This window comes from Phyllostomus discolor, chromosome 6 (genome assembly GCF_004126475.2).
Source record: "Phyllostomus discolor isolate MPI-MPIP mPhyDis1 chromosome 6, mPhyDis1.pri.v3, whole genome shotgun sequence".
In the NCBI taxonomy this organism is placed as follows: Eukaryota; Metazoa; Chordata; class Mammalia; order Chiroptera; family Phyllostomidae; genus Phyllostomus; species Phyllostomus discolor.
The window spans coordinates 143,937,790-143,965,647 of record NC_040908.2 but is presented as its reverse complement, the minus strand read 5'-3'; the positions used below and the strand labels follow the sequence as shown (position 1 = coordinate 143,965,647).

The 27,858-nt window shown below is 46.6% G+C and overlaps 1 protein-coding gene across 5 annotated transcripts in view; it reads left to right on the top strand.

The window, feature by feature from the left end:
- MPPED2 (metallophosphoesterase domain containing 2) overlaps positions 1-24,365 on the top strand; it is a 163,441-nt gene extending 139,076 nt beyond the window's left edge. For all 5 annotated transcript variants that reach the window (XM_028515911.2, XM_036029170.1, XM_028515912.2 and 2 more), the window contains exons 5-7: positions 16,790-16,905; positions 20,244-20,357; positions 22,969-24,365. In XM_028515911.2, the coding sequence (XP_028371712.1) occupies positions 16,790-16,905; positions 20,244-20,357; positions 22,969-23,087 (349 nt within the window). In that variant the 3' untranslated portion in view covers positions 23,088-24,365. The remainder of the gene's footprint in view (positions 1-16,789; positions 16,906-20,243; positions 20,358-22,968) is intronic.
- Positions 24,366-27,858: the final 3,493 nt, after the last annotated feature.

Sequence of the window (27,858 nt, the reverse complement as noted above, 5' to 3'; positions counted from 1 at the left end):
AGAGGCAGGAAGGTCAGAGCGAGAGAACATGTGGCCACACAAGCAGAGGGCAGAGTCGTGCAGGGCCAGGAGTGGAGGGCACTGCAGATGAGGAAGGGAGGAGCCTGTGACCTTGTCTCTGTCCCTGCCGCATGCAGTGCAGGTGGCTTGTGGAAGCTGGAAAAGGCAAAGAAATGGATTCTTCCCTAGAGCTTCTGAAAGGAACCAGCCGTGCCAATACTTTGACTTTAGTCAGATGAGATTGATTTCGGACTTCTGAGTTCCACAGCTGTAAGATAATAAATAAACTTGCGTCGTTTTAAACCACTAAGTTTGCAGTAACTTGTTACAGCAATGGTAGGAAAATGACACGCCAGGATAAGGTAAGCCTGGTTTTCTCTGAGGTGTGCGTGAACCTTCGGGCTTCTATGGATTAAGACCCATTGTTAGACTTTGTCTTTCTTTGTTGCTAAATACGGAAACTTGTAAGCCTCAAATCCGGCTTCTAAATTAAGACTCATGGGCTAGGACATGCAAGTGAAGGAACAGAGGGAGTGCCGGGCCGTCTGCACCAGGCCCGGACCCACCTGCTGGACACTGTTCCCTAAGGTGACTTTCAGGGACGTTGCTCTGTGTGGCTTAGTTCCGCACGGTCATTCCACGGGAGCACTCCGTGTGCTTTGGAAATCTGTCACCTGTCTTTGCCTCAGTATCCACATTCATAAATACGGTTAGTTTTGCCCTTTACTTCAAAGGGATCTGTGAACAGGGAACAGTTTCACGTATGTAGAGTTCAGAACGGTGGTACCTGCCACATCATAAGCTTTTCTAAGTAAATGTTAGCTGTTGTTCATAGGCATCGTAGAGGCCATTGGGACAGGATTCGTAGAGCCTTCCTGTGTTGGAACATGTTCAATTGTATCGAGTTAAACATGCTTCTCTCCAGCAAAGCCTCTCGGAGTCCTGACTGCGGTGATGTTTACTTTATACCCTCAGGGCGGAGGGGGCTGCGATAGTATTTCTCAGACCCCCAAATCCGTAAACTGCCTTGTGGCCCAGATCAATCTCAGCAGATCAGATCTATTGGGGAAAAACTGCCCTGGAAAGTTCCACCGCGAAACCTTAGTTTGTTGTCCAACTTTTTTAGTCTCTGCCCCTGGCCCCAGAGTCGTGACAGAACTGGAGACTGGGGACCCGTCGCACCGGGGCAAGGGGAGAGGCGTTGCTGGCATCCGGAACTGGAAATGGGCCCTTTTTCCCACGTTCACAGTCCAGGCAGCGGTAGAACTCCTAGCACTGTCCTTGTCACTGTCGGTTAGTCACCTGAATGAGCGTGGCCCCTGGGGACTTGCCTGGGAGCCTGGCATTGTTTCCACAACATGCCGCTTAACAAGTTCTAACCCGGCCACCTGGAAAGAGCGCAGGGCACAGCTCACCTTCGGGGACCAGTGGGTTCGCTTCACAGTAAAGCGGTTCACATGTGAGCAGATGAACCGAGAACTCATACATTGAAATGGTTATCATACTCCTCAAAGGAAGCAAGTTTCAAAAAGGAATTCTGTGAGTACTCAATAGGATGGAAGTATAACTTTGTATTCAACCTGGAGCATGTGTTCAAAACAAAACAAAACAAAACACTGCAGTGTCAGAAAATAAAAACCACTACAGTGTTATTACTTTACATAGGCACACCTTGTATAAACGTAGGGAATCTAATTTCTGGGGAATTTCATTTCAAGAAGCCAGGCCTGGCTCACATAAAGATACCTTTCAAAATAGAAATCTAACACATTTAGTTAGACGCAGGCTTTTTGGTTTTGTTTTGAAAGCTATAAAGATGTAAACTGTAACCCTCTTTATTTTTAGCAGACACCTCTAGAAAACCTTGAACAATGTTCTATTTATAAAACAAAGAGTCTGTTTTCGTGTAAATGTGTTTAGTCTTTTATAGGAGAAAGAGCAGGACTATCAGAAAAATGAAGTGTTTCTTTCCCCAGATTTCTTGAATTCATCAACAACTCTTAAAAAAAAACAACAGAACGATTGACCTGGTTTTGTTTTTGAGATCACCTGGCGGTGGATAAATTGTGCTTAATATTCTGAGTGGATTGGAGCCGAATGAGTAACATGCTGGTGGGGGAGGGAGTGGAATTTGGAATGACAGTACCGTCTGGCTTTTGTAAGAGTTGTACTGCTGAGTGGGAGCAGACCTAAATAATTCTCTGGTTAAATTATTTTACTATCACATTGTGTGAAACATTTATAATTTCATCATCCTTCAAGGCTTAAGAAACGGAGAAGGAACCTTGGCTGAGTGAAATTCAATGGCTGTGAAGGGTTCTGGAGGGAAAGTAAGTGGCCCAGGACCAACTACCCAGGAGTGTCAGGAGCAGGCAGGGCCCACCCCTCTGCTTTGGCATCCTGACCAATTACATTATGCTAGTTGTGCAATCTTTACACTCATCATAATAAAGTCAACATTTATTTAGTGCTTAGGAGGTCCCACGCACCTCGCTGAGAACTTTACGTGGGTGAGTTTATTTCATTTTCTCAACGACGTATTGTTGAAGGAGACACCAGAATTGTCTCCAGTCTGCAGAGGGGCAAACTGAGGCTCAGAGGGGCTCAGCAGGAGGGGTGCGCCCTGGCGCAGATGCGGGTCTGGGTGCAGATGCAAGCCTGGGCCCAGAGCCTCGCTGGCCGGGACCCTTCGGCTCCTTGTGGAGCCAACAGTGCGCACCGGCTCATGGCCAGGGGCTCGCTACAGAGTCAGATGCTGACTTCCGCTCTTGCTTTTTCTTTTTTTAAATAAAAATCCAAGAAGCTTGGAAATCCGAGGAAAACTCCATACCACTCCTGACCAAAATAATAGCTACCTTGTTCGTCCCTCACATTTTTTCCAGTCCTTGCTCGTGCCAGGAAAGGTCGGGTGTGAGCTCCTTCACATGGCCACGCCACCTGGTATATAGTTCCATTTGTGCACTCAGGTGTCTGTTTACCTGGCTGCCTCTGCATCCCCTTTCATTTCTGATCTTCCCTTAACATGGAACCTGGTGTCCAGTAATCATTCTGGCAAATGTGTGATGAGCGATGGAAAGAACATGCTTACATGTAGATTATATGTAAATTAGAATGCTGTGGTGTGTGGGCTAACTTCTCCAAGCAATATTGTGTCTTAAGAATTTCTGTGTTGTTACCTAGTCTTCGTAACTGGTGCTTGTATAATGTACGCACTCTTGGATATTCTAATCATAGTCATTTTCTTAAACATTCTTATCGTTATGCAAGATTTAGGATATACTGATTTCTAATATGTTTCTCTTAAAAGTAACACTGTGCTGAATAACTTTGCCCATGGGACTTCTGTCTTGCTTTTGGATTACTTTATTAAGATACCTTCCCTACACAGGGATTACTGATGCTCCCTGTGATCCCACTGTCCAATAGAAACATAGCAGGAACCACATGTGTAACTTAAATGTTCCTGGTACCTGCGTTAGAAAGTGAAAAAATAAAATTGATTTTAATAATGTATCTTATTTAACCCACTGTCTCCAAGATGCTAATCATTTAAACGTGTAATGAGTATGTAAATTAAGGTATTTTTAAATTCTTTTTTGCATGAAGTGTCCAAACTAACATGTGTGTTTCATGTTTACAGCACATTTCAATTCGCGCTGGCCGCCTTGTGCGTGCTCAGTAGTGGCTATCGTGTCCGGCAGCAAAGGCCTGCATGATGATGAAATGTTCTTATTTTTTAAATTTTTTTTTCAAAATTGTAGTTTTTTCTTTCATGCATACAAATATCATCATTTTTTGCATTGATTTGTCTCCAGCAATCTTTCTAAACCCTCTAATTAATTACAAATTTGCTTGTAGTTTCATTTGAGTTTTTTATGTGAATGATCATATAACCAGATTAAATTCCTTCCTTTCATCCTTATGCCATTTGTTTATATTTGTCTTTTTTTAATCATTTACACTATTACAGATGTCCCCATTCTCCCTGCGCCCCTCCCCCCCCCGCGTCCCGTCTTCCCTCTGGGCATCACCCCACTGCTGTCTGTGTCCACGGGTTACTAGAAGGAATCAACTGCAGGTTCGATGAAGCAGAGGATGAAAGAAGAGAATGAAGTATTTTAAAATGGTTTTTGTTGTTTGAAAACCCAACCTTAACCTGTCTTGACCCATCCTAACCTCCAATCCCACATATTATCTGAACCTCTCTCCCTTGGGCACTTGCCCTAAACTCTCTTGCTCTTCTCATTATTACGAATATTCTCTCAGCATCTCTTATGTACCAGGCGCTGTGTTAGATCATGGGGAGCCCCATAGAAATAGGACATGGCTCACAATCTGTTGAGGAAATAAACATATTCCTAACACAACTTTTGCCTCAAATGCTTGTTGGAATGAGGTGGGAAATAAGTTAAAATACACCCATGAGCAGACCCAGGCCAGTGATAATGCAGAGCCTGACAAATTGCACAAATGACAATTAAACAAAGTGCTGAGGGCATCGGGAAGGCTTCTTGGGGAAAATCGGAGTTGAGCCTTGAGGGTGCAGTAGAATTTTAATGGGCAGAGAGAGCAAAGACCAATTTTGCCTGCGACTGTCTCGTTATCCCAACCAGATGGCAGGTTGGGATGGTCTCTCATCATAGTTAGATCTCCCTGGAGGCCTTGCCGGAGCTCCGCAGTGGAAGGTGCTCGATAATGTTTGCTGAGCCCAATGAATAATATATGGTTGGCTGGCACGCAGCGAGGGAGACACCGGGGTCTGTCTGCTTGCTTTAACCTCTGAATTGAAGGGGCAGCTTCAGCGTTTCACTCACTCCTCTGATTGTGTGTTCTGCCAGTTCGCCGTCACCGTTTTCTCACTTTACTAAATCGGTCTGGACTGAAACTAGTCGTTTAGAGCCAAAATGGTAGATTAATGGGGCCAACAGTTTAACTTACATCTGACCTACTTGTCACTTATTCCTCTTCTTCTGAGCCTTTCAAATGGCACACATAGGCAACACAGACAGCCAATGAGATGGGAATTAGAAGAGGCTTCATCAGAAGGCACTTTCCCTTTAGTTGTTCCTCGTTTCTACCGGTACATTTGTTTGGTGACCTCACAAGGTTCGTAGGAATTGTTTCACCGTTTCCCCATGAAGGAAACAGGAGGTCAGAGTGGTTACTTGTTCAAGGTTATGCAGCGAGTAAGCTGGAAGAGCCAGCCCTGGAGCCCCTGTCTTCTCATGGCAAGGTGTGCTGTCCTGGTCCCTGAAGCTGGTCCCCCAGGATCCGAATGCCGTTGCTGGTTGCTTCAAGACACATTCACCCAAGTCTTTGGTGTCCACATTCTTCATCTGAGAAATGGGGAGAAGGGACGTTTTGTGGGGGTACAAAGAAGATAAATTAGGACACAAAAACCAAAGAGTTGGTGATAATAGTATTTATTATACTAGCTTTCATAATGATGATAAGAGTTGATTGATATCTAATTCTTAATGGAGGGCAGACACCTGCTAAAAGCATTATGTATATTACCACATTCAGTTCTCACAACAAATCTTGTGACTGGCATTGTCTCCACCTTATAGATGAGAAATCCGAGATCAGACTTGACCAAGATCACATTGCTGAGCAGAAAACAGTCATAATTTGAACCTAAACCTAACTTGTAACTTTGCGTATGTAATCACTGTACTGCAAAATTATGCTCGCGCCACCTCAGCGGTAAGTGACCTTGGGCAACTTACTGAAATTCCTATTTCTGCACGCCACTATCTCTAAAATGAATACCTCGCCCACCACTCAGGGTGATTGTGAGGATGATTTGTCCTAAGCACTATGCAGTTATAAAACGTTCTCTACATTTAAACTGAAATTCCTCGTAGAAGGAGAGGTGAGGCACCACCAGGAGCGTGGGGCCCGGCGCCCAGCAGGTGCTCAGTAAATGTGTGTTGAATTACTTGAATGAATACAAGACCTCTGCTCCTAAAGAAGCCCTTCTCTTCCCACGAATGGTAATGAGGCGGGGAGAGAAAAAAAGGCGAGCCTACATCCTCTTCCTGGGCAAGAGTGCCCCAGATCCACCAATTTCTTCACCCCCTGGAGGAGCTTGCTTTGCGGTCAGAGTAGAGTCTAAATAGATAATGAATTCTCCAGATAGTTCTCTCCATGCTCACCCTGCATTTGGCTGAATAGGGATTTTTTTTTAATGCGGAATAATTTTTCTTTCTAAAGGATATAAAGTATAGAAAAAGTAGAAAATAATAAACAGGAAAAAAGGGACAAAATCATCCTTAATTCTTCTCCCACCCGCAAGGTAACCATTCATTCAGCACGTGGGTCTCTTTATTTTTTTCTAAGCATTGTTTTTGCATACCTGAATTCGTACCGAAAGGCAAATTAATACTTTGCCTTTCTATTGACCATCAAGGAATACTCATTCCCTCGTGACGTTAGAAACTCTTCACTAACACTCACTTGTAATTCATCTGGCAAGTACTTAAGTGTCTGCTCTCTGTGCCAGGTTCTGGGGGACACTGGGGTGAACCAGACTGAAGTCACTGAGCTTCCAAGCTTCCTTGTTATGCTCAACCAGCAGCTACATAGCATTTTATTGTCCACTTAAAAGTTACTCGCTTTGGAGCTATTGTTTAGGTGGCAGGTTTCCTGAACTGTACAGTCCTCCCCAGCTGCATCTGCCTGGGGCCCTAGAATATGAAATAGTCCAGAAAGAAGCCAGCCCTAGCAATGCAAATGTGCGACAACAGATACTCACACGCACACATTCTAAACTAAACTAAACTAAACTAAACACAGTAAAATGTTGTATTGTCCTCCATCAGGGGGGTGGGGCAGAGATTTCACCAGTCCCTCCATTTTTAAGAGCTCTCTATGTAATATGATGAAAATGTAGCTAATCCTGAACCCACCTTTTCTCCTTTCTTACTCTTTTGGGAAATCTAAGTTAGAAAAACACGCTCTGCTTGCTCAGTTTTTGTGACGTGTCTCCGGGGTAGGAGAGGAGGTACGGGAGGCACAGCCTGCTCGGCCGAGTTGCCCAAGTACTTGGCAGCCTGCCCGCCACCTCCGCTGTCCTGCTTGACCTGTGCTCTGGAGCCAGCCAGGTATGCGACATGTGCTGCTCTCGCGGGCTCCGGCTCTCACTAGGATGTGGGTTTGTGTTCTCGTGGCTCTGGTTTCAGCTGAAGAGCCTTCTAAGGGGTGTGTGCATGAGGAAATACATCCTTGTTCACTTGCTGGCCTGAGGGATAGTCTGTCCTTGGAATTGCTGGTGACTCTCCCATCCTTCTGGTGTTCCCCGAGTTTCTCTGGAATTAGGTCACTTCAAAATAAAGGCCAGAGTTGAAAGACTTCTGTCCAGGGCAACTTTACCTATGAAATGGTGAGCTGTGAGTTGATCCTGGCAACTGAGTTCCACTTTGTATTCCCAGCACTGACCTTGGCAGAACCTGGCTCCTAACAGGCATCCAGCTTGTGTCTGCTGAATGAGTCAGTGTCCCAGAAATACCATGCTGAGCCCATCCGCACTGGGCGCTCAGTCCAATGACTGCACACTCCGTGAAGAAAGGGACTCAGACCTACCGTCCATGCCTCCGCCTAGCCAAGCTTCGTGCCTCCCGCATCTTAGACTTGCAGAAGCCTTACGTGAAAAAATGAGTGTTGTGTACCCATGCAGTGGAATATTACTCCTTCATAAAAAGGAACAAACTTCTAACATGTGCATGCTCCGGCATGGATGAACCATGAACACACTGCGTGGAGCAAAATGAGCCAGACCCCAAAGAACAAATATTGTACGATTCCACTTATAGGAGGTGTCCTAGCGTAGTCATATTGATAAGACAGAAAACAGGATGGTGGTTGCCAGGGGCTGCAGGGAGAGGGTGATGGGGAGCTACTGTTTAACGGCCACAGAGCTTCTGTCTGGGATGGTGAAAAAGTCCTGGGGATGGACAGCGGTGACGACCACACACATACTCAATGCCACTCAGTGCCACTCAATGCCACATTTAAAAACAGTTAGGGCGTTAAGTTTTATGTTACATATTTTTACCAGAGTTAAAAATTATTGCAAAACCAAAGGAGAAAAGGTGGATGCTGCTTTCCTCTTTCTGCTTCTCCCCATCTAAGAGCCTGCCCTTTCCTGTCTGGCTTGGTCGGTACGTGCTGTGATGTGCCCCTATTTGGGGAATTCTCCCTGCTGGGGGGTTAGCTGTCTGTGCAAGTCCTACTGGGAGCTGCTGAGCCAGGGCCCCGGCTCTGACCAGCCGCCCTGGGACCGGTCCTCTGATTTCCTCGGCCACAAAATGGAGAGACGCTCCCAGAATCACCAGGGAACGTCCCGGCTCTGCTTTGCCTGCCCACCCAGACAGAAGTCCGGCCATGGTCTTTCCTCCGCCCCATCGAGCTCTTTGCGTGATGGATGGGCGTGGTTTGCCTCACATTCCTATGGGAAGGAAATGGATTGGAAATCTTCCTCTTCCTGCTATGAACCTGTTTATAAGATTAAAGACAGGTATGCTTGGCAGGGGCAGTCAGACACTGTTATTTTTAATAATTCAGGGCATACCAAGTTCAAAAACAGGTCACGGTGATTTTCCCCCTTGGTTCCTAAAGCAAACTCTGCTTACATCATCTCCCGTCCAGCAGAGGAAAGGAAAATGGGCAGCAGAGGCGTAATTCTGACACTTGTTCCTTACTCATTACAAGAAAGGGGACGCCATTGTTGGCATGTTTGCAAAGACTGGAGGAGCGCGTGCTGCCTTGGTTTACAAAGGCCCTTTTTCTAGCCTGTGGGTCTCAGGTGACTCTCTCGGGTGGGGTTTGCGCCTGTTCTGCCCACGGCAGACAGACCCCCTCATTCACCCTGGCCGGCTCTTTATCAAAACAGTATCTTTTCTTACTCCAAGGCCCTCATAACAGAAGACCAGGTTTCAGAGTCACAGTGAAGAGACAGGACAAGACAGCTGGTGTGAGAGGAGCCGGCACTGCCCTTTGGGGGCTGCCGAGCCTCCCGAGGTTGGGGCCGGGCGGCTGCACAGGGGTGTCGACCCTGCCCTGGAGTCGAGTTGTCCCTCCCTCTCCTGCCCAGCTGCTGTGTATGTTGCTTTGCTGCACAAAATGCGAAGTGCCCCCATCAGCTCATGCAAGACGTCTTTTTAACTGCATGGCAAAGTCACTCCCAGGCTGCCAGGTAGAGGGACCTGGGGAGAGAAGGCTGGCTCTGCAGAGCTGAGAAGAGGAAAGGAGGCGAGAGGGGAGCGGGCCAGGTGTCTGCCTTTCATCTGGATATTCAGGATGACACATCTGGTGCCAGGGAAACGGCTCTTCCTTTTCTAACTGACGGGAAGCTTTGCTGCCAAGGGAGGGCTGAGCTGTCAGGTGAGCTAGGGATCAAGAGTTATCCTGACAGCTACGTGGCACGTGAAGGGCGCTGCGAAGTGCGGTGTGATTTTAACCAGCGGTGGTGGTTAAAGTAGCTTCTCTGGGACCTGGTGTGACGTGCCGTCAGAGATGGGCCCGTGGCAGCCGGGAGAGCCAGGCCTGGCGGAGGCTGCCCTTCCGAAGTGCCATTATTCAGAAAAGAAGGTATAAGTGGGAACCAGCTGGCTCCCAGAGTCTGGGTTTCGCTTCATGGAGGTGCCGGGCGACCGTGGCGTCATTAATAAGTAGCTTGTCAGTTCCTCCAGTGACCCTCCCCGACCCCGCTATTATAAATATTCCGAGGACCCAAAGTAACCTTCTTCCTTGAACTTCCCCGGTTTAAGTCCCTGTCAAAATCTAACCACCTGTCCTGGCCGGCTAAGCAGCCCTGACTAAGCGCTTTGCCCCGTGCTCTCTCGCATTCTGCAGGGCTGTCCGTGCGCGACTGCGCCAGGCAGCCAGCGGGCCAGCGCCTCTCCGGAAAACTTCCACTCGGAAGGGAGCTGGCGGAGTGCCTTTTAATAAGTAATCAGCCGGAGGAAATCAGGGTCTGTGTAGCCATCTAGGAATGCTGGCCCGTGCACTGGGGACTTTTTGAAAGTCTGAAGCTGGAACGTCTATGGTTTGATGAGCCATAGCTTGGGACATGCGAGAGAGAGAAAAAGTAACGTGGTCAACTCTGGGTGCCTGTGTGCCTGCACTCATATTGCTAATACGTGTCACGTATAGATTAAGAGCCGTGCATTAACACTGTATGGCAGTGGTCTGCCAGAAGTTTTACATAAATTACCTCACTTTATCCACATAGGCTGATACTCTGTTTCCATTTGAAAGATGAGGTGACAGAGGCTCAGAGAAGCCAATAAATAAGTAGAAGATCTGGGATTTGAACGTGGGTCCTTGGACTCCATGATCTGTGCTCACACCCACTATCCCCCAAACAAGAATGGCTAACTTGTACAGAACCACCAGGTCCTGGTACCTCTAAGTAGCATGCGCAAAACACCAGCTTTTAGGTCTGGGATGTGAGCCCTTGCATTTTCTCCTTTGTAGCTCTTCCAGGCAGAACTCCAGCAGAGCCCGCCTGGGCCTTCCAGGCCCTCACCTCTGCAGGAGGCACCTAGAAGGCTCTGTGAATAAGAGTCCTATATACCAGAAGGTTGCAGGCTCCATGCGTGGTCAGGGTACATACCTAGGTTGTGGGTCCAGTCCCCCGTCAGGGCACACACAAGAGGCTATTGACTGATGTTTCTCTCACGTCAGTGTTTCTCACTTATATCAGTCCCTCTCTCTCTTTCTTCTCTCTCACTCTCTCCCTCCCTCCCTCCCTCTGTCTCCCCCTCTGTCTCCCTTTCTCTCTCTCTAAAATCAATAATCATATCCTCAGGTGATGATAAAAAATAAGAGTCCCAAGTCTGTGTGGCAAAGCCTTCCTAGGACCCTTCTGTCCACGGAGCATCTGTGGCACTGAACTAACACCAGGGCTGTGACCCTGAGCAACGCATCTGAGCTGAGCAAGCACCAGATTCTCGCTTCCAAACCCTGCTTTCCCGGGGCTTGCCCAGCCCCCGCTGAAGTAGGTAGGGGAGTAAACAGCCATTCACCTGTCCAAGCCTAGGATTTATGGTCCGGTACCGCCCTGCTGCCCACAGCACCGTGTACTGCAAACACGGATGACCTTTGCTGTGATTTCATCTCCACCCGCTTCCACACAGAAAACCTGTTTTGTATTGACATTGTTTGAAACAAGTTCTGCCTCTGTGAACTCCCTTAGCGCCTGCGCCTGACTTTCAGCCCGGAGAGGCCAAGTGCCTCTAATTCTGAGAGCAAGGGGGAGGCACCCTGAAAGCATCCCGGGCTTCCATCCATCTGAGCCTTCCATCCAGCAGTTTCAGGCCGCCGAAGTGTTTCCCTTCCTTCCAGGGTTTTCTAGTCCCTCTCTATGAGGGGATGGGTTACGGGCTCTGATTGGCCCACTGGCAGTAGGGTGCTTTGTGGGATGTTTTCTGACACGTTGGTTCCCATGTGGCATTTGTTAGTCACAGCTAATTATGAAGTCCTTGGCTGGGGCCATACACATTGTTCCCTTGGATTCCTCTCTCCTCCTTTTCCCCCTGACTCCTGTTGCTGCGGAACAAAACCCGTTGTGGACTCAGGAGGTTGGGAGGGTGACTGCGGCACATATTTCTCAGTGAACCCCTGATGGGCTCACTGCTAGGGTTTCATGTTTCAGGTTGAAACTCCACCGGGTAAAGCATCATTCATTAATGCTGACACATTCTGTCTCTACTCTGTGTACTTACTCCTCCCTCAGTGGGCTTGGTCCTTTACAGGCAATTTAGGTAATTCATTGAAAGCAATTCACAGTGTCCACTCAGAATGTTGATAGTCTGCACAGAATTTTAGAACGTTAGGGTTTCTGGATCACAGAAACATCATCAAGGGCCAGGTTTTGCCAGTTGTGCTCGGAGGTGTAGGTCAGAAAGGAGGAGGGGGCGGAGTGAGCAGGCAGGTTCAGAGTTTCCTTCCCAGCCCCCAGCAAGAGCGCCTCTGCAGGTACCTGCTTTGGGTGTGGGCTTCTGCAGACGGTTCCTGCAGCCTAAAAACAATCCTGAAATCCAGTAATCAGATCCACCCCCTTGTTCATTTCTCAGAAGAGGAAACTGGCCCACCGAGGGTCCTTCTCTTACTGAAGGTCCACGTGAGTTAGTGAACCGATGCCAGACTGAGAGTTAACACACGGGTCTGTCAACTCCTGTTATGCCCTGCTTACAATATTATGCCAGGCTGGGAGAACTCTGGAACCCATCACTGGGCTGCTTTTCCCATTGCTTGGCCACTGTCTTGGCAGAAAAGGCCTTATCTAGAGGATGTAGAGGAACAGAAAACGTCCCAGAAAAGCCATAGCAACAGAGTCACACTTAGGTTTGTTTTGTTTGTTTTTTTAAGAGAGAGAGAGAGAAACATTGATTTGTTCCACTTATTTATGCATCGATTGGTTACTTCTTATGTTTGTCCTGACCTGGGATTGAACCCACACCCTTGGCTTACCAGGACAATGCTCTCACTGAGCTACCTGGTCAGGGCCACTGTCTTCATGTTTACGAAGAACCACCTCAGTCACACGACGCCGTGGCACCGTCCGAGGTTGTACGGTACACAGCCTACGAGACTGTATGGAGCAGACCCGTTTTCTACTTTATGTAAGTGAGAGCCAAAGCTGGGATTGAGCTACAAGATTTTAGTTCAGCATTGCGCAAAGAAAAAACACAGGCTTTGGAGCAATCAGATCTGGGTTCAGATCTGAGCTTACAAGTTACTTGATATTACTGGTCTTCAGCATTTTCATCTAAAAATAAAGCTGATAATACATAGCTCAAGAATTCTTGTGAGAAATTAAATTTAATAGTCTGCGAGAAACCCTTATGTAAAGCAAATCGGGGACTTGATAAATGTTCCCTTTCCTACCACTTAACCTCGCTGTTGCTCTCCTTCCTACACATACAGGTTTGAGTCCGAATGAAAGCCAGGCATTTTTCAAGTTTACCCTTAACTTGGAAACTTCTGGATTTTGTCACAAGCTTAATGTTAACCAAGGGAAGTCTGGGGTATCTATAGACTGGGGGTCTGTCTGAATCTTTTACAGTGGAGTCATAACACTGAGCATTTCCTGGGGGAATAGGGCTGTGAGTTTCTGAGAGAACGTTCTTTGAGGGGAAACTGGGGAGACTGGAGGACTTAGGTCCCATTTCTTTGACGCTGGCAGCCCCTGGGCCATTGGGGGGTTCAGAGGCTGACTGCCCCCCTACAGTGTCTGGCAGCGAAATCAGAGCCCCTCATTGTACCAACGACTTGGGTGTGCTTGGGACTCTCTCAGACCTTCTTTATTTGCCATTCAGATGGGAACCATAGGCCCAGAAGCTTGTTTTCAAAATCTAGGAAAACAGATGTTTTTGCTTATTTTTCTCCCTCTCCTGCCAAAATGCTTGCTGAGTTTTCACTGGGTTCTGAACTTGCCCTTTTTCTTTTCTTTTCATTCTGAAGACCAGTCATGGAAAGGGGTCATTGTACGATAAAAGGAAGGGGAAGGATGGGCATCGCACACGGGGAAAGCTCTGTTTTAGACTCTAATGAAATAATGTTTTCAATTCTGAAGGCAGGGAGGCCGAGAAAACGGGGGAGAGGGAGATGGACTAATGCAACTCGGAAAGGGTTGGCCTGGCATTTCCCCCATGCCCTCGATCCCCGGCCTCCTGCCCCCTGGCAGGCAGGCTGGGGTAGGAAAGCAAGCGCTGCCTTTTCCTCAGAGAGAACCAGAAGTGTCGTAGGGGACGGAGCAAGGCAGTGTGGCCGTGGAGGGCTGTGTTGATTAAACACGTGCTCTGTGCCACTGAGGCCAGTGCCACTCAGTCTCTGAAGTTTTATGGCCAGCTCAGACATGTCAGGTACCGGATTCATATTCTATTGTCACTGTGACAAATTGCCACAAATTTCATGGCTCGAAACAACACATATTCACTGCCTTACTGTCTGTTGGTCAGAATCCTGACATAGGTCTCACTGGGCTAAACTCTAGGTGTCAGCAGGGCTGTGTTCCTTTCTGCAGCCTCTGTGGGGGAGTTGCTTTTCTTTCCTGACCTTTTCCAGCTTCTAGAGGCTGCCCCCATTCCTCGGCCCGTGTTCTCTCCCTTCAGCTTCGAAGCCAGCGACAGCAGGTTGAGTCCTTTCTCACACTGCATCGCTCCGGTCTCCCCTTCCGTGTCCCTCCTCCACTTTTCAGGGAAGCTGGCGGCTACTTCGGGCCTACCCAGGTAATCCAGGATGGTCTCCCTAATTTAAGATCAGGTGATTAGCTCCTAAACTCCATGGCAACCTTAATTCCCCTTTGCCAAGTCAGGTAACATATTTATAGGTTCCAATAATTAGAACATAAATCCGAGCTCAATATTGGGGGTGGGGGAAGATTATTGCCTACCATAGGTACAAACAACATTACTACGCTAAAAGCAATAATTGTATATCTTAGGGCTCTTTCAGTTGCAACAAGCGGGATCTAACTCAAGCCAATAAAAAGAAAATGGAGGTAGAAGGAAAATGCGATTGGCTTCAGGCACAGCTGGGTCCCTAGGCCCAACAGGGTCCTCAGGGCCCTCTGTTTCTTGGCTTTCTTCGTGGTGGTTTGATTTTCAAGCCCAGGCCACCTACCTGCATGGTGGCAAAGACTGCTCCCCACCAATCTTAGGCTTACCTAGGTCTCAAGACTCAGGGTTCCAGAGAGGAAACCATGACTTCTTTTGAGGTAGCACCAGCGAAATCTTGAGGGTGACTCTCATTGGCCTAATTGGGGTCATACGTACATCCCTAGACCAATCACCATCCAGGGAAAGACAATCCATGCTTCATTCTAGAGCAGAGCTAAGGCAGCCTCACCAGAGCACATGTTACTGGGTTGGAGAGGGAAAGGTTCCCCTGAGGAAATTTGGATGCTGTTACCAAAAGAAAGAGGAAAGAACTGAGCAGGTGAACTGACCATTGGCGTCCACTATATCATCTTATTGCTGGATGTCAGACCCACGGCATAGATGTATTATTACAGTTAAGAGCTCATTTGGCTTCAAGCAACAAGACACTGAAATTTGAAAAGAGTACAGAAGTGGCTCACTCAGGGCAAGAAAGTTCTACGTTAATTCAGGGTAGTATACAAGAAAAGGAATTGCGTGGTGGTGAAGAGTTATGGGTTTTGCAACCAGCCTGCTTGGGTTTATATCCAGTTTATTGGTTCTGTTTACTTGACTGCTCTGTGCCTCAGTTTTCTCTCTGTAAAACGGGGTTAATAATAGTACCCACATCATAAGCTTGTTGTGAGGTTTAAATATGTTACTACCAATAGAGTGCATAGAATAGTACCTTGACATAAACATTGTCAATAAATAATAGCTTTAATAATAATAATTATTATTATATTACTATTGTTATCACAAGTAAGCTTCCTGAGAATGGCTGAGGGACTTGGAAAGCAGCTAGGAATCAAGTCAGACACTTACCTGCTTTCTCTCTTTCTGACTGGGGCTACATAATCTCTTATCTCTGGAATTTGCTCAAAGCTCAGCAGGAACTGAGCTTCTCACGTGTATCGTGGATTTGCACTTGGTTGTTAGTTGCCATTCTTTCCCCTCTGGCCTTGACCACACGTGTCCACCGCCAAGTGAATGCTGGGTCAGTGTTTCTGAGTTCAGAGTCTTGAGAGAATCTGATTAGTCCGGGCCATGATTGGCTTTAAATGAGAATGCACCTTGTTTAATTAGCTGTGACTGGCCTGGTGACCTCACTCACAAACAGGGTCACCTCTTGATGTAGGCACGGAAGGGGCAGCTTAAGTTGAAGGAGGAAGGCCTAAACCAGAAAACTGACCAGCTTGTCTTGTACACGCACACCGTCACAAACTGGAAACTTCCTCCGGAACAAAAGACTCAGCCTCAGAAAATAACGGTTATAGCTGGATACTAGGGACTAGGACAGCATTGAACTGCTTGGCTCTGATGTAATTTAGCCTGTGGTATTTGTAGAGAAAAATTGATCCCTCTCCTGTTACTATAAATGGCAGAGACATTTTCAGCTCCAGTTAGAAACACTCATTGGGTGGGCAAGGACCCCAAAGCATTGATGTCAAACCTCCTTTCCAGAGCAGGGGCTCCTGAGAGGGTGGGATGCTCGCCCTTACTGTCGGGAGAGTTGATTCCAGAGTGACCAGCTATGTCCCCGGAAATCTTCCTTTCGGTGACAGGAGGAAAATTCCACCTTGGCCCTTGGTTCACTTGCTCCATCTCACCTTCCAGAGCCCCCGTGACTCCCCGCATTCTCAATGCAGGGCATTCACCACTGCGTACAGAGGTGTCTGCCTGCAGAGCCCTCGCCCTTCTCTCCAAGGACTGCAGTGAGAGCCTTCCTGGGGAAGCAGTTCCGCAGTGACGGGAGCAAGAAGGGGTGCTGATGGAATTTCTTAGCTCTCGGCCGCCATGGGATGGGTGGAAAGGCTTCGGATCCGGGCTGGGCAGCTGAGGAAGCAGTGAGATTTGGGGGAAGACAAAGCATTGCTAGGATTTGGATAGAAGTCTGCTGGGAAGGTCTCCACTGCAAAGGTGCTTGTGCCCCTTTCCAGTTGAACAATTCGCAGGCTGCACGCTTGCTTTCAGATGGTTTGGTTTTGAAGCCGTCAACAAAAAAGCGTCCCGCTGCCAGGGCCAACCATCAAAAGGAGGAAAGAGAGCAATGCGAGCCGTGGGGGAATGTGCGAGAGAGAAATATTGCAGGGCAGCAACGAGGCTCTGCTGGCCTGATAGCATGTGCATTATCTCCCCCCAAGGACCCCGTGGTTTAATGGATGGGGCTTTAACCTGCCCAGAGGTCAGTCTCTGCTGGACAAATGGAACCTCATCCCTGAGGGCATCGACATTCTCATGACGCACGGACCTCCTCTAGGTAAGTGAAGCAAAGGTTGTCGCTTTGTCACACGAGATGCCTTCTTTCCCAAGCATAATGAATAAATGCTTCAGGGGACATAATCATTTTCCTTCAATAAAAAAGCGAATACAAGAAGAAAAGTGTCAGTGTCTTTAAAGAAACACCCAGTATGCTAATTAAACTCAGCAGTTCTGCTGGGCTTACAGGTGTTCTTGAAATTAAATTTTTTGATTTAGTCAAGTCAGGGAAAATCAAATGAGTATGGAACACCACCGTCTTTTGAGCTGGATAATTTATTTTAAGAACTGTATTCACTTTGGCGTAAGAGGGCTGGGAGTGGAAGGGAGACAGAGACCTCCCTCCCAATCACAGGACATATATATGCATGGCTGCAAATGATGGAAGCTTTCGTTTAAAGGAGCCCATTTTTCTTCCCATATCATAGAGTAACCTGGGAGATCTCTATGGTTTAAAAATTGTGCTAATTATGTGAAAAAGGTTTTTTTTTTAGCTAAGGTATTAAATAAGGACTTACACTGAATGTTACTTAAAGATAACTTATAGATACATGGAGCCAGCATCCAGATTTAGATGGTTCCAGGCTACCTTTCGTTACCCAGATCACGGGGCAAAAGATGATTATTTGGCTGATATAATAGTCTTCTAGTTACTCCTGAGCCGTTCGGCTTAGCCGCAGAATATTTTCCAAACACGACTACCACCTCGATCCCCCATCCACTCAGTGTCTGTTACGCCAGGACCCTCCCTTGTCCAACTCAGACGTGCAGAGGAAATTCAGATGGCACACTTTCAGTAGGAGAGTTTTCTTTCTCTGTCTTTTTGTTTAACTTGTGGTAAAAAACACAGACCGTGGAATCCACCCTCGTAACAAATCTTTACACGTACTAGAAAACTTTCCTCAATCATCTCGGTTTGGCGAGAGGGGGAACAAACTTCATACAAAAAGAAATGATCTCTGCAACATTTTTTCCTGTGGCTTGGGGTTGTTATCCACGCCACTGTCCTCGTCCATTCGCCCGAAAAAGAAAAAATCTAACATGCATCCCCTGTGTGTGAGTTTGCTCTTTGCGGAGATGTTCCCCTCCAAGCCACCGCGTGCTGCTCTCCCGCCTTCGCAGGGGAAGCGCTCTGTGTCTCACAAAGAAACACCGGAAGGGAGGACCGGGGCCTGAGCCACGCTGGCACATTTTAATGCCAGGGGAGACCAGGAGCAGGGGGGCCGTAGATTTGCGCAAGATCGGCACTTCCTGATGTTTTCAACGCTTTGGAATCACCATTCCCATGCTTTTTTTCCCTAACTCATATCACCCTATCCCATCATTTATTTATTTTGTTTTTTAAAGGCTTTATTTATTTATTTTTAGAGAGAGGGGAAGGGAGAAGGAGAGGGAGAAAAGCATCGATGTGTGAGAGAAACAGATTGGTTGCCTCTCAGGCGCCCCCAACTGGGGACCTGGCCTGCAACCCCGGCACGTGTCCTAGCTGGGAACCGAACTGGTGACCCTTCATTTCACAGCCGGCACTCAGTCCACTGAGCCACCCCAGCCAGGGCCTATCCCACGTTTTAAAGGATTTTATGTATCTACAATCTTTATCAAGTCATAATTAATTCACTTCCCTATTTAGCAATCATTAGAGACTAACTAAATCTTTAACTTCCTCATGAAATATTCCGCAGCAGGGTCACCCAGTGAGGTCCCCCGGAGGCAGCCTCCCAGCCAAGCGGGTGCTTTCCCTGAGCTGAGCAGCCTGGCCGGGGCAGGCGTGATTCTCCGTGGGACGTGTGCAGTTGTACAAGGGGCTTGGACATCCTCAGCACAGAGAACATGTATATGCCTGAAATACTATTTGAAATGCAACTTTGGACAGGTCGATTGATTCCCAGACTTCAAGTAATTAATTTTTTGTACAAAAGAAAGTGGTAATAATGGTTAAGTCTGAATTCAAGCCCCCAAAGAATTCAGACATCCTTACAGAGGAGGTCACAGTCTCTCTCTCAGCAAACAGTAAAGATGAAGCGTTCAGAGAGCGTCTGTGCATCGAGCACAGTAAGGTCTGGAGTTGTCAAATAAAAGCTCAGGCAAAGTTTTCCTAAGGTAAAGCCAAACCTCCATCAGTACAGTTATCGGGATTCTTGGGAAAAGGCTGGCTTGGGAGGTAGGAGTGGGCAGTGGGATTGGCCTTGAATTTTCCCCTTCTGGGAAAGGAAGCATCACACCGTGGGACTTCACTACTACAGAATGAGCAAGATGCTTTCTTTGGTGATTGCATATGAAATGAGGTATTTTCCCTCTTCAAGAAAAACACTTCCATGAGGGAATGTGCCAATTACTGTGGACTAAGGATTTTTTTCCTCTAATTAACACACTTTTAAAACCCCCACTTCCGTCAGATGGTCTTCCCACACTCTCTGCCCATTACTCCTGGTGCTGCGGCTGACGCGTCCTAACAGAGATGCTAAATCTTCATTTCTCCAGTCTCGCCAAAGTGGAATGAACTTGCCTGTCCCTTTCTGCCCCGTCATTTCTAAATAGTAGGAATCACCTAATGGAGCTACGGAATGGATTCCCACTGATGATGATTTAGCCTTTCATCCCACCTGCCTTCTTTAACTCCCCATCCTGCTGAGGCACTTGGACCATAATCCCTCAGATAGCTGACTTTTGCTATAATTGATGTCAGTTTTTATGGATTTTCTGCATTAAGTGTAGAACTAAGTGGCTTTTACATAAAGGTAGTCAATTAGCCCCAGCTTCCTGCATGCCACCACGAGGTCACCGTTGCTGCTTGTTGCTAGCGAGGGGACTGGAGGAGGAACTTGGTGTTTCCAAGTCTTGGTCATCACAAAGCTCCAAGGGTTAAGGGTTGATATATCCGAAGAGAGCAAGGTAGCTTGTGGCGAGTTCGCAGGCAACCCCTCCCAAACTGTCTTCTATGAATTGTCTTGGAAGTAAACTGCTCTCAGAAAGCTGTAATAAAAAAGAAAAGTAACTAAATCGGGAGGGAAAGAGATATTATGGGACTGCCGGGAATAAATGTCATTGGACCCATGAAGAAGATTTGAAACCTGTGGCTGAATAAATCAAATCCGTTACAGGAAAAAAAATGTTAATTAACAGGAAGGAAAAAAGTGGAAATAAAAAAAAATTTCAAGAACCTAAAGAAGACAAAGTGACGAGTGAAAAGTTCCTTAAAAGCCATTGTGAGCTTTAATGGAGAGGCTAGGATTACAGATAATGTAATAAACCTTCTGTGAGTTATGGCTTCCTGAAAGTCTAAATGAAACCTTACCTGGAGAAAGAAAATTAAGAGTATTGATTGCATTTTGCCCGTAGGTTTTCGAGACTGGGTTCCAAAGGAGCTTCAAAGAGTGGGCTGCGTGGAGCTTTTAAACACAGTCCAGAGGCGAGTCCGACCCAAGCTCCATGTGTTTGGTGGAATTCATGAAGGTAAGACCGGAAGAAGGGGGCTCATGACATACTGTGTCGTTTACCCAGGATCCCATCCCACAGTGAGGACCTTAGCGCTCCTGGGAGTAGCTGGAGTAGTTTTCAGTCTCTTCCTACCAAGGGAACCCTTTCATCAGGTAAAATGTAAGGAGAAACACCTGTGCATAATGTCGATGACTATGTTATCTGGAGCTGCTCTATTTGAAACAGAGTAGAGAGTGGGAACCAGGTCTGGCCCCCCTTATAGGAAAGGCCAGCACTGCCCTGGGCAGCTTCCAGAATTTCAGGGGCCTGATGAGGAATGTTTGATAACCACTGCTGGAGAACAGCTGTAAAGTAATAAAGGACCAATTTTCTCTTCAAGAGTGTTAGAAGAAATGGCCTGGATATTAGACTAAGTAAGTCCTGTGACCTCTTCCTACCTCTAAATATTGTGTCTCATATAGAATGCACACAGAGACCCAGGAAGCCAAGACATTCTTCAAAAAATAACTTTGGACATGCAGTGAAGGCTATATAATAGAAGTAGCAGGAACCTGTACATTTGCACATTAGACGTTTTCTTCCTAACCTCAGAAAGCCATTTCAGACTTCTGAGAAGTCGTCAGCACTGCTAGCTCCGGCTGAGGTTAAACAGAATAATTAAATCTCCCCTAAATGGGAACTGGACTAGTTGCCATTGTCTGCCTTTCACAGTAAGTTGGAGTCAAGTTCACAGGACCTGAAAATCTCCCAGGAAGCTTCAGGGTTCTAAGTTTTGTATGTCCTCCCTTTTGCAAACCAGGGGGAACCCGGCCTTTGGGCAGACCCAGAGCCCCCTTTTGGCAGGCCTCGGGTTTCTGGCCCTCCGGCCTCTCCCAATTGCATCCATTTGTGCAGTGGGTATGGGGACGCAGGCAGCTGCCCTGTTCTCTCCATCTCCTGCTTCTAGCTGTTCTCCGAAGTTATTTTTGAATCTGCATTTGAGGGGTTTAGGTGTGTGTACCTGATGAAGCCAAAAAAACACGTTTGCTTCTCAAAGCCCACAAATCCAGTGGCTTCCTGCTTTAGGCAGGCAGTAGAGAGTACACTGAAAACCATCCTACCGAGGCCAGAGAAAGTGAGCGAGCTCTGAGTGCAGGCGCCAGCTAAGTGGATGGAAAGCAGGGGTGCAGCTCCCCAGGAGTGGATGTCTTCCTGCCCTGACTGAGCTGCATCCCCTGAAAAGGAGGGCGCTTCTTTAAGGCATGGTGCGTGGTTCGAGGTGGGGGGAGTGGGGGCTCAGGTCTAAGCAGCCTTTCTAAGGACAACTATCAGGTTTGAATTCCTGCAGCGTGCCTATGGGTTTGCGTTTCATCTTTTTTTTTTAAATCATTAATTAGCTTTAAACTAGCCAGACAATTGGGGAATTCCACTGAAGTCCCAAAATAATAAACTTGCTTAAAAGGGAGGAGATCATATTCAAATAAACTCGTCTTGATTTTATTCGCTTAAGACAGCTGAAGAGGGCAGAGAGAGGGCAAATACCAGCCTCCTGATGGAGAAAGATAACAAGACTTTATGACCCCAGAACTAAACAGTGCACATTTTAAATGCCTCTTTTCTTTTCTTAAGAGATTTTTCCATTCACCCTCATTAAGCTCTCCACAGGCTTACTTGGAGAAATTTTAGCAATTTGGAAGTGGGGAGGGGGACCTTATCAGTTACTTCTATAAATCCTAGAAATTTTATTTTTTTCACGGGCATATTTTTCTGTGCCATAGAGCCTGATACCAACATAGAATTACAAACTTAATTGCAGAGGCTATAAAGGAAGTGTGCAAATTTGCAACCATGCTGAAAATGTCAACGTATTAAAAATTATAAAAGGACCGTACATACCAAAGACCCAGAGAAACTTTCTTAGCTTCCCCCGGTAGGTCACAAGAAATTTATACTGCCCATGGGGAGTGTTTTTGCTTGACCCATTGTCCAGGTAAGCTTAGAGAGAAGGGTCCTAGGGTGACATTTCTCCAAATCACTTGGACAAATGATTACTTGATTCTTTTGAATGAAATGGGATTTAGCATCAAAGCCACACAGTTCAAGTAAGATAAGACTAGTATTGTTAACTCTCATTGAGGCAGTTTAGATGTTATTTCGTAGATAAGGTGCTGAACATCCTCCTCTCCGGACTTCCAAGGCAACACTCCTTCCTGCTTCATTCATCCGGAGACTGTTTGGGGTTTGGATGTGTGGCCCTGGATTGCTGTTCCTCATGCTGTCCCTGAGCACGCAATAGTTAACACAGGGCTTTGAAATGAAAATCATATTCAAAAAAGAGGGGGACGGATTTTTTTATATTCTAACTAGCAAAGACACTTTACAGCCTTTCCCTGACAGATCTAGTATTTAAATAAGGAAAAAGGAAGCACTTTTCTTTGAAGTAGAGGATTCTCCCTTTAAAGAAAGCAGAATAAAACCAGCAGGCTGTTTCTGAAAAATGTTCTGTCCGGGGAGGCTCCCCTGAATTCCATCTCACTACCCACTGGCAAAGATTTGTTTGTTTGTTTGTTTTCCTTGCCTGATCGCCCCGCATCGAGTCTCTACGATTTGTGTGTATTACAATAAGCGTGACGCTCTCTCCCTACAGGTTACGGCATTATGACCGACGGTTACACAACGTACATCAATGCCTCAACGTGTACAGTCAGCTTTCAACCGACCAACCCTCCAATTATCTTTGACCTTCCAAACCCGCAGGGTTCCTGAAGCTCCGAATGCCCCCTTGGAATGTGAGGGAAGGTCTATAAACTGCCATTTTTTCTAATTATAAATTTACATTCTCTTACTGGTTTGTTTCCAAATCCTGTGAGTTCTTTTTGTAAATTGCTGGAACAAAAAAATAATGATGCTAAAAGTTGTGCTTCTTCTCTATTATTATTATTTTTTTTTAAATGGGGTATCCATTTGAAATCAGAGGAGCATTGTGAATTTGTAAAATGACTTCTGTTTTCTCAAAGGCCACGCCATTGTAAATTGTTAGTGTTCACCAAAGGACAGCCAAGCTTTCTTTTTAAAAGGTGATAAGAGTCTTATTTTAATATGCTTTAAGCTGGAAGAAAAAGAAAAGAAAAAGAAACAGGTAGGCAGTGTTTTAAAAACCAACCAGATTTGCACAACTGTTTAAGAGTATTGTTTGAACTGTTTTATTTTTTGATGTTTTGTTGTTGTTGTTTTCTTGGTAGTGCTTCTTCTTTTTTGCAGCTGTGGCCCGGATTTATAGTAATCTTTTCAACAAAAGTCAGCGTGGCAAAAGACTTCCCTTCACACTGTCGCTATAAAGAAAGTTGTGTCAAGGGAAGAAAACGGCCCTCATTCAAAGGATGGCTCAGTTCATGAGATCCACACTGTGGTTATACAAGGTCTCATTGTTTGTTTGTTTCTTTTAAATTATTTTAGCTTTAAAAATATGGAAATGGAATCTGTCAAGAGCACGCATTTCGTGCAGTAAAAAAAAATGAGTGTGCAGACTCCTTTTTAATATGGGTTTATATATATAAGTATTTTTTTGTGTATTATGACTAAGTTAGGAGTTTAATATTGCCAATGACAGTGGAGCTGCAAATGGGTGCTGTACAGCTGGGCGTCCAGAGTTTGAAGGAGCTCACACATTCTCTCAGAACTCAAGATCTTAAAGAGCTTGAGTTCAATCTAGGTACAGTTACAGGCGTGTGTAGACTTTAATGAATGCAATGGAAGCTAACTAAAATAAGGCTTAGTTGTCCTTTATATTTAAATACCCTGAATTGTCTTCTTACTTCCTCTCCCCCCCCATTTTGCACTGTGTGTCGATGCAATCTTCGCTAGCACAAAATATTGTCGCTAATAGTCATTTCTGTTTTCCCATTGTAAATGCTGTTGAGCTTTATTCTATTTTATGTTACCTTGTTAATGAAATTTAGGAAAGCAGTTGTTTCTTTAAATTTATTGTGATATTCTATATCTAGCGGCCTTTATATGCAAATAAAATTGCAAGATTTTTAAATCCGTGCTGTTTGGAGGATTGGCTGGTGGAAGGATGGTGACAGAGCCCTGGGGGAGGGGAGGATTGATTCACATGCAACATCCGTACTCCCTTTCAGAAGAATTAAAATAAGTGACTTTTTTTTTTCAAATTTTCAATAAATTTTTATTACCCACCATTCATGGGCTGGCAGGTAGATCGATAAGGCACTCAGTGTACTCTTGCCTTCCATCACACCGTCATCTATCTTGCCATAGATTTCTGAGGGTGAAGATTTCTCTCTGGCCAGTGTCATTTCTGTGGGAACGGAGTGCCCTTGCAGTGGGGGCTGGGGGCACCATTGTGCATGTGTGTGGTGGTGAGAAAGCGAACCATTGGGTAACAGAGCAACCACTACCCGCTCTCCTTTGTCCCCAGGAGCAGCTGTCTCCCCGTCACTATTTTTTGAATGACACATGCCACTGAAATGCCGTGGCAGCCAGGAGGTGGCAGGCGGTGGGGCAGGGGAAACTGTGGTATGTCTTTTTTCTTTTCTCTGGGGAGAACCACCAAAGAAAAGCAACATGATCCTAAATCTGCAATATATCCCAAAAGTCTACATTTCAGTGCCTGTCGGGCTGTATTCACCCACTTCTTCCTTTCTTCCAACCCCGTAGAGATTCTTTGGGGTCATTTCATTCCAGAAAACAATTCTTGATTTCAGTACCAGCAGAATAGAAAGAATGTCCCAAGCCAGAATTCCAGCTCAGACTCACATATAACCATTTCAGGCCGTCATAGTTGTCTCAGGTGCCACCCAGAGCCCGTGTGGACACTTTGTCTGGGCTTGCGAAGCAGATGCCTCAGCTGCCCAAGCACAGGTGGCCCATGACCATAGTGAGTAGCTAAGACATACTGTGAGCAGTTAACCTTCCTCTCACCTGCTCCATCAGCAGAAGAGGGCGTTGACTTCAGGCCCGTGCCTTAGGGAGCTGGAGTGAGAGGTAGACTGAGTGGAAATTTCATCCAGTTACTGTACCGAGAAGCTAGGCTCCAACTTCTGGAAATGTAGGCTTTCCAGAAACAGGTGGCAGCTCATGATGACAAGTGTGCGTGCACAGCCCTTGAAAGCACGTCTGGACACAAACTAATTAAGCTTAGCACCTACTAGAATTGCTTTTCATTGCATGGGGGGCAGGAAGCAGCCCCATCTGCAGAATCTACAGGGTAGACTGGCATGTGGACAGAGCCTCCTTCGGCCAGTCCGCGTTCCCACTTCATAGGCATGACCTGCCTCCAGAGGGGCAGGAATGACTGTCCCAGGCCTGACACTCTCTCCACTGAGCCTTATAACGAGACATTTGAAAGAGCTTTTACAGATCAGGCGCTCTCTATTTTTCCATGACCAGACATTCTGCTGAATGGTCTCATGTTTTGTTTCTAATCCTCACAAAACCCTGGAATAAAGCCTCGATTTCTAGATGGGAAACTGAGGCTCCAAAAGTTGAATAACTTCCCTAGGAAAATGGAAGTTTCAAAACCAAGTCTCTCTGGCTCCCTAACTCATGCCCTTTCCATCACCCTGTCTCAGGAGCAGAAAGCAGAGCTGTTATAAAACTGAGGTGGGACATTTCCAATCCCTCAGGCAGGAGCGGCTGTAGCTCGTAGCAGTGTAGCTTTGTGACAGTGTCACGCTGGACCACCTCCTCTCTGCCGGCTGCACAGCACAGTGGGTGAGAGCAGAAAGCCCACAGCCCCCATGCCTGCCAGGCCTGGCTCCACCCCCTTTAGCACTGGCTGCCTTTGGCCTGGTGCATGCAGTGTCTGTAAAATGCGGGTGATGATGAAGTCATTGTTAAGTTGTTATGTGCGTTAATTTGAAGATCGCTGCCTGACATCCAGTAGGTGGTGCGTGTGTGTTTGCTAGTTGAGGTCCGCCATGCTGCCTCGAGCTTCTCCAGGCAGGACCTGTCTGTTGACTCCTCACCCTCTAGAGCACACAGGTGGCATTATTTCTGAGAAAATGTGTTTGCCTTCCTGGGAAACTGTGACGAACCTCTCTCCAAAAAAAAATATGAAGAACCCCCAGGGCATTTGCAAGAGGCAGGTAAGAGAGCCTGACTTGTCAGGTTCGTTGTCATATTGCAAAATCCTTTCTCTCCCAATGGGAAGGGGCTTGTCCGCTCTCCTGCGGCTTTAAATGGCACCTGTGGATCTCAGCCTCTCTCTCCCTTTAGAGTCTTTACCTTCCATCTCACCATCATCTCCTGCAAGCTCAATCAGTGAGTTGTTTTCCCCACACTTTTCTCCCAATTCCTTTTTGTTGTGTTGGGTGCTGGGGGCCGCTGAAATCCCTTTAAGAGGCCGGTTACTGTTATTCTGACAGGTGGCCAGCGTTAAGCCTGCCTTCATCTCCATCACTTAAGTAAATAAATACTGTGACCCAGGTCTTAAGTAAGGAGAAACAGAAGCTTGGAGGATTTGGGATTTGTCAGTTGCAGATAAAACACTTGCTGTGCCCAGATTAATGTCCCCTCCCCCAACCCGTATCCAGCGAGGAAACGCTGCTTTGACAGAGCTCACCTCCATGTATTAGTTTGGTTCCCCGCTATCGTTTCCTGCCTTATCCTCACTTTCCTCCAAGCGTTAGGTACTTTTTGTTTAATGATTGGACTGAACTGAATTAAGTTGCAGTGTGCAGTTGGACTGTGAGCTGAGGCATTTGAGAACACTGCTTAGAACGGGGCAGGAGGCCCGTGTGCTGAGGGTTCAGGACTGGACCGTCTTTGCTTCTCCAAGTCTTAGTGGGTGGTTTCCCAGAAGGCTTCAGGCCCATCTCTGCAGGTCAGCCTCTTAATGAAAAACATTTTTACAAAACCCTGCTTCTTTTTATTAATCCTCACCCAGGGCTGTATTTATTGACTTTAGAGAGAGGGGAAGGGGAAGAGAAAGAAATGTCACTGTGAGAAAGAAACATCAATCAGTTGCCTCCCGTGCATGCCCCAAGCAAGGATAGATCCCACAACCTACCCATGTGCCCTGACCGGGATCGAACTCACAACCTTTAGGTGTACAGGACGACACTCCAACCAACTGAGCCACCCGACCAGGGCTCTCCTTCTTAATGAAGTAGCAGGATTACTGCATGTGTGCCCACTGTCTAGCATGGCTCTTCCAGAAGTTTAAAACAACTTTCTCTTCCTTTTGAAGATACCTTTTCTACCTCTCTTCTCCCATCCCGCCTTTCCATGGAAGAGAAACCACACTGATTCAAAAGCCTCTCTGAGAAGCTTCCCTCTTTCCCGGTGCCCAAATGAAGTCAGCCTCTGCAGCTCACGAGAAGTTCAGAGAGGGTCAGTGGCGCCACCACAGTCACACAGCAAATTGAAGAGAGAGCCCCACAGTGGTCGTTTCAAGCATGAAACGCTTTTTCAGCTTGTCATTCAGGAGTAATTGGATGGAGAGATCAGCTTGGCCAGACATAATGTGATTTTACAGCAGGGAACGAGCCACTCATCTGTGGCTTATTATTCATAT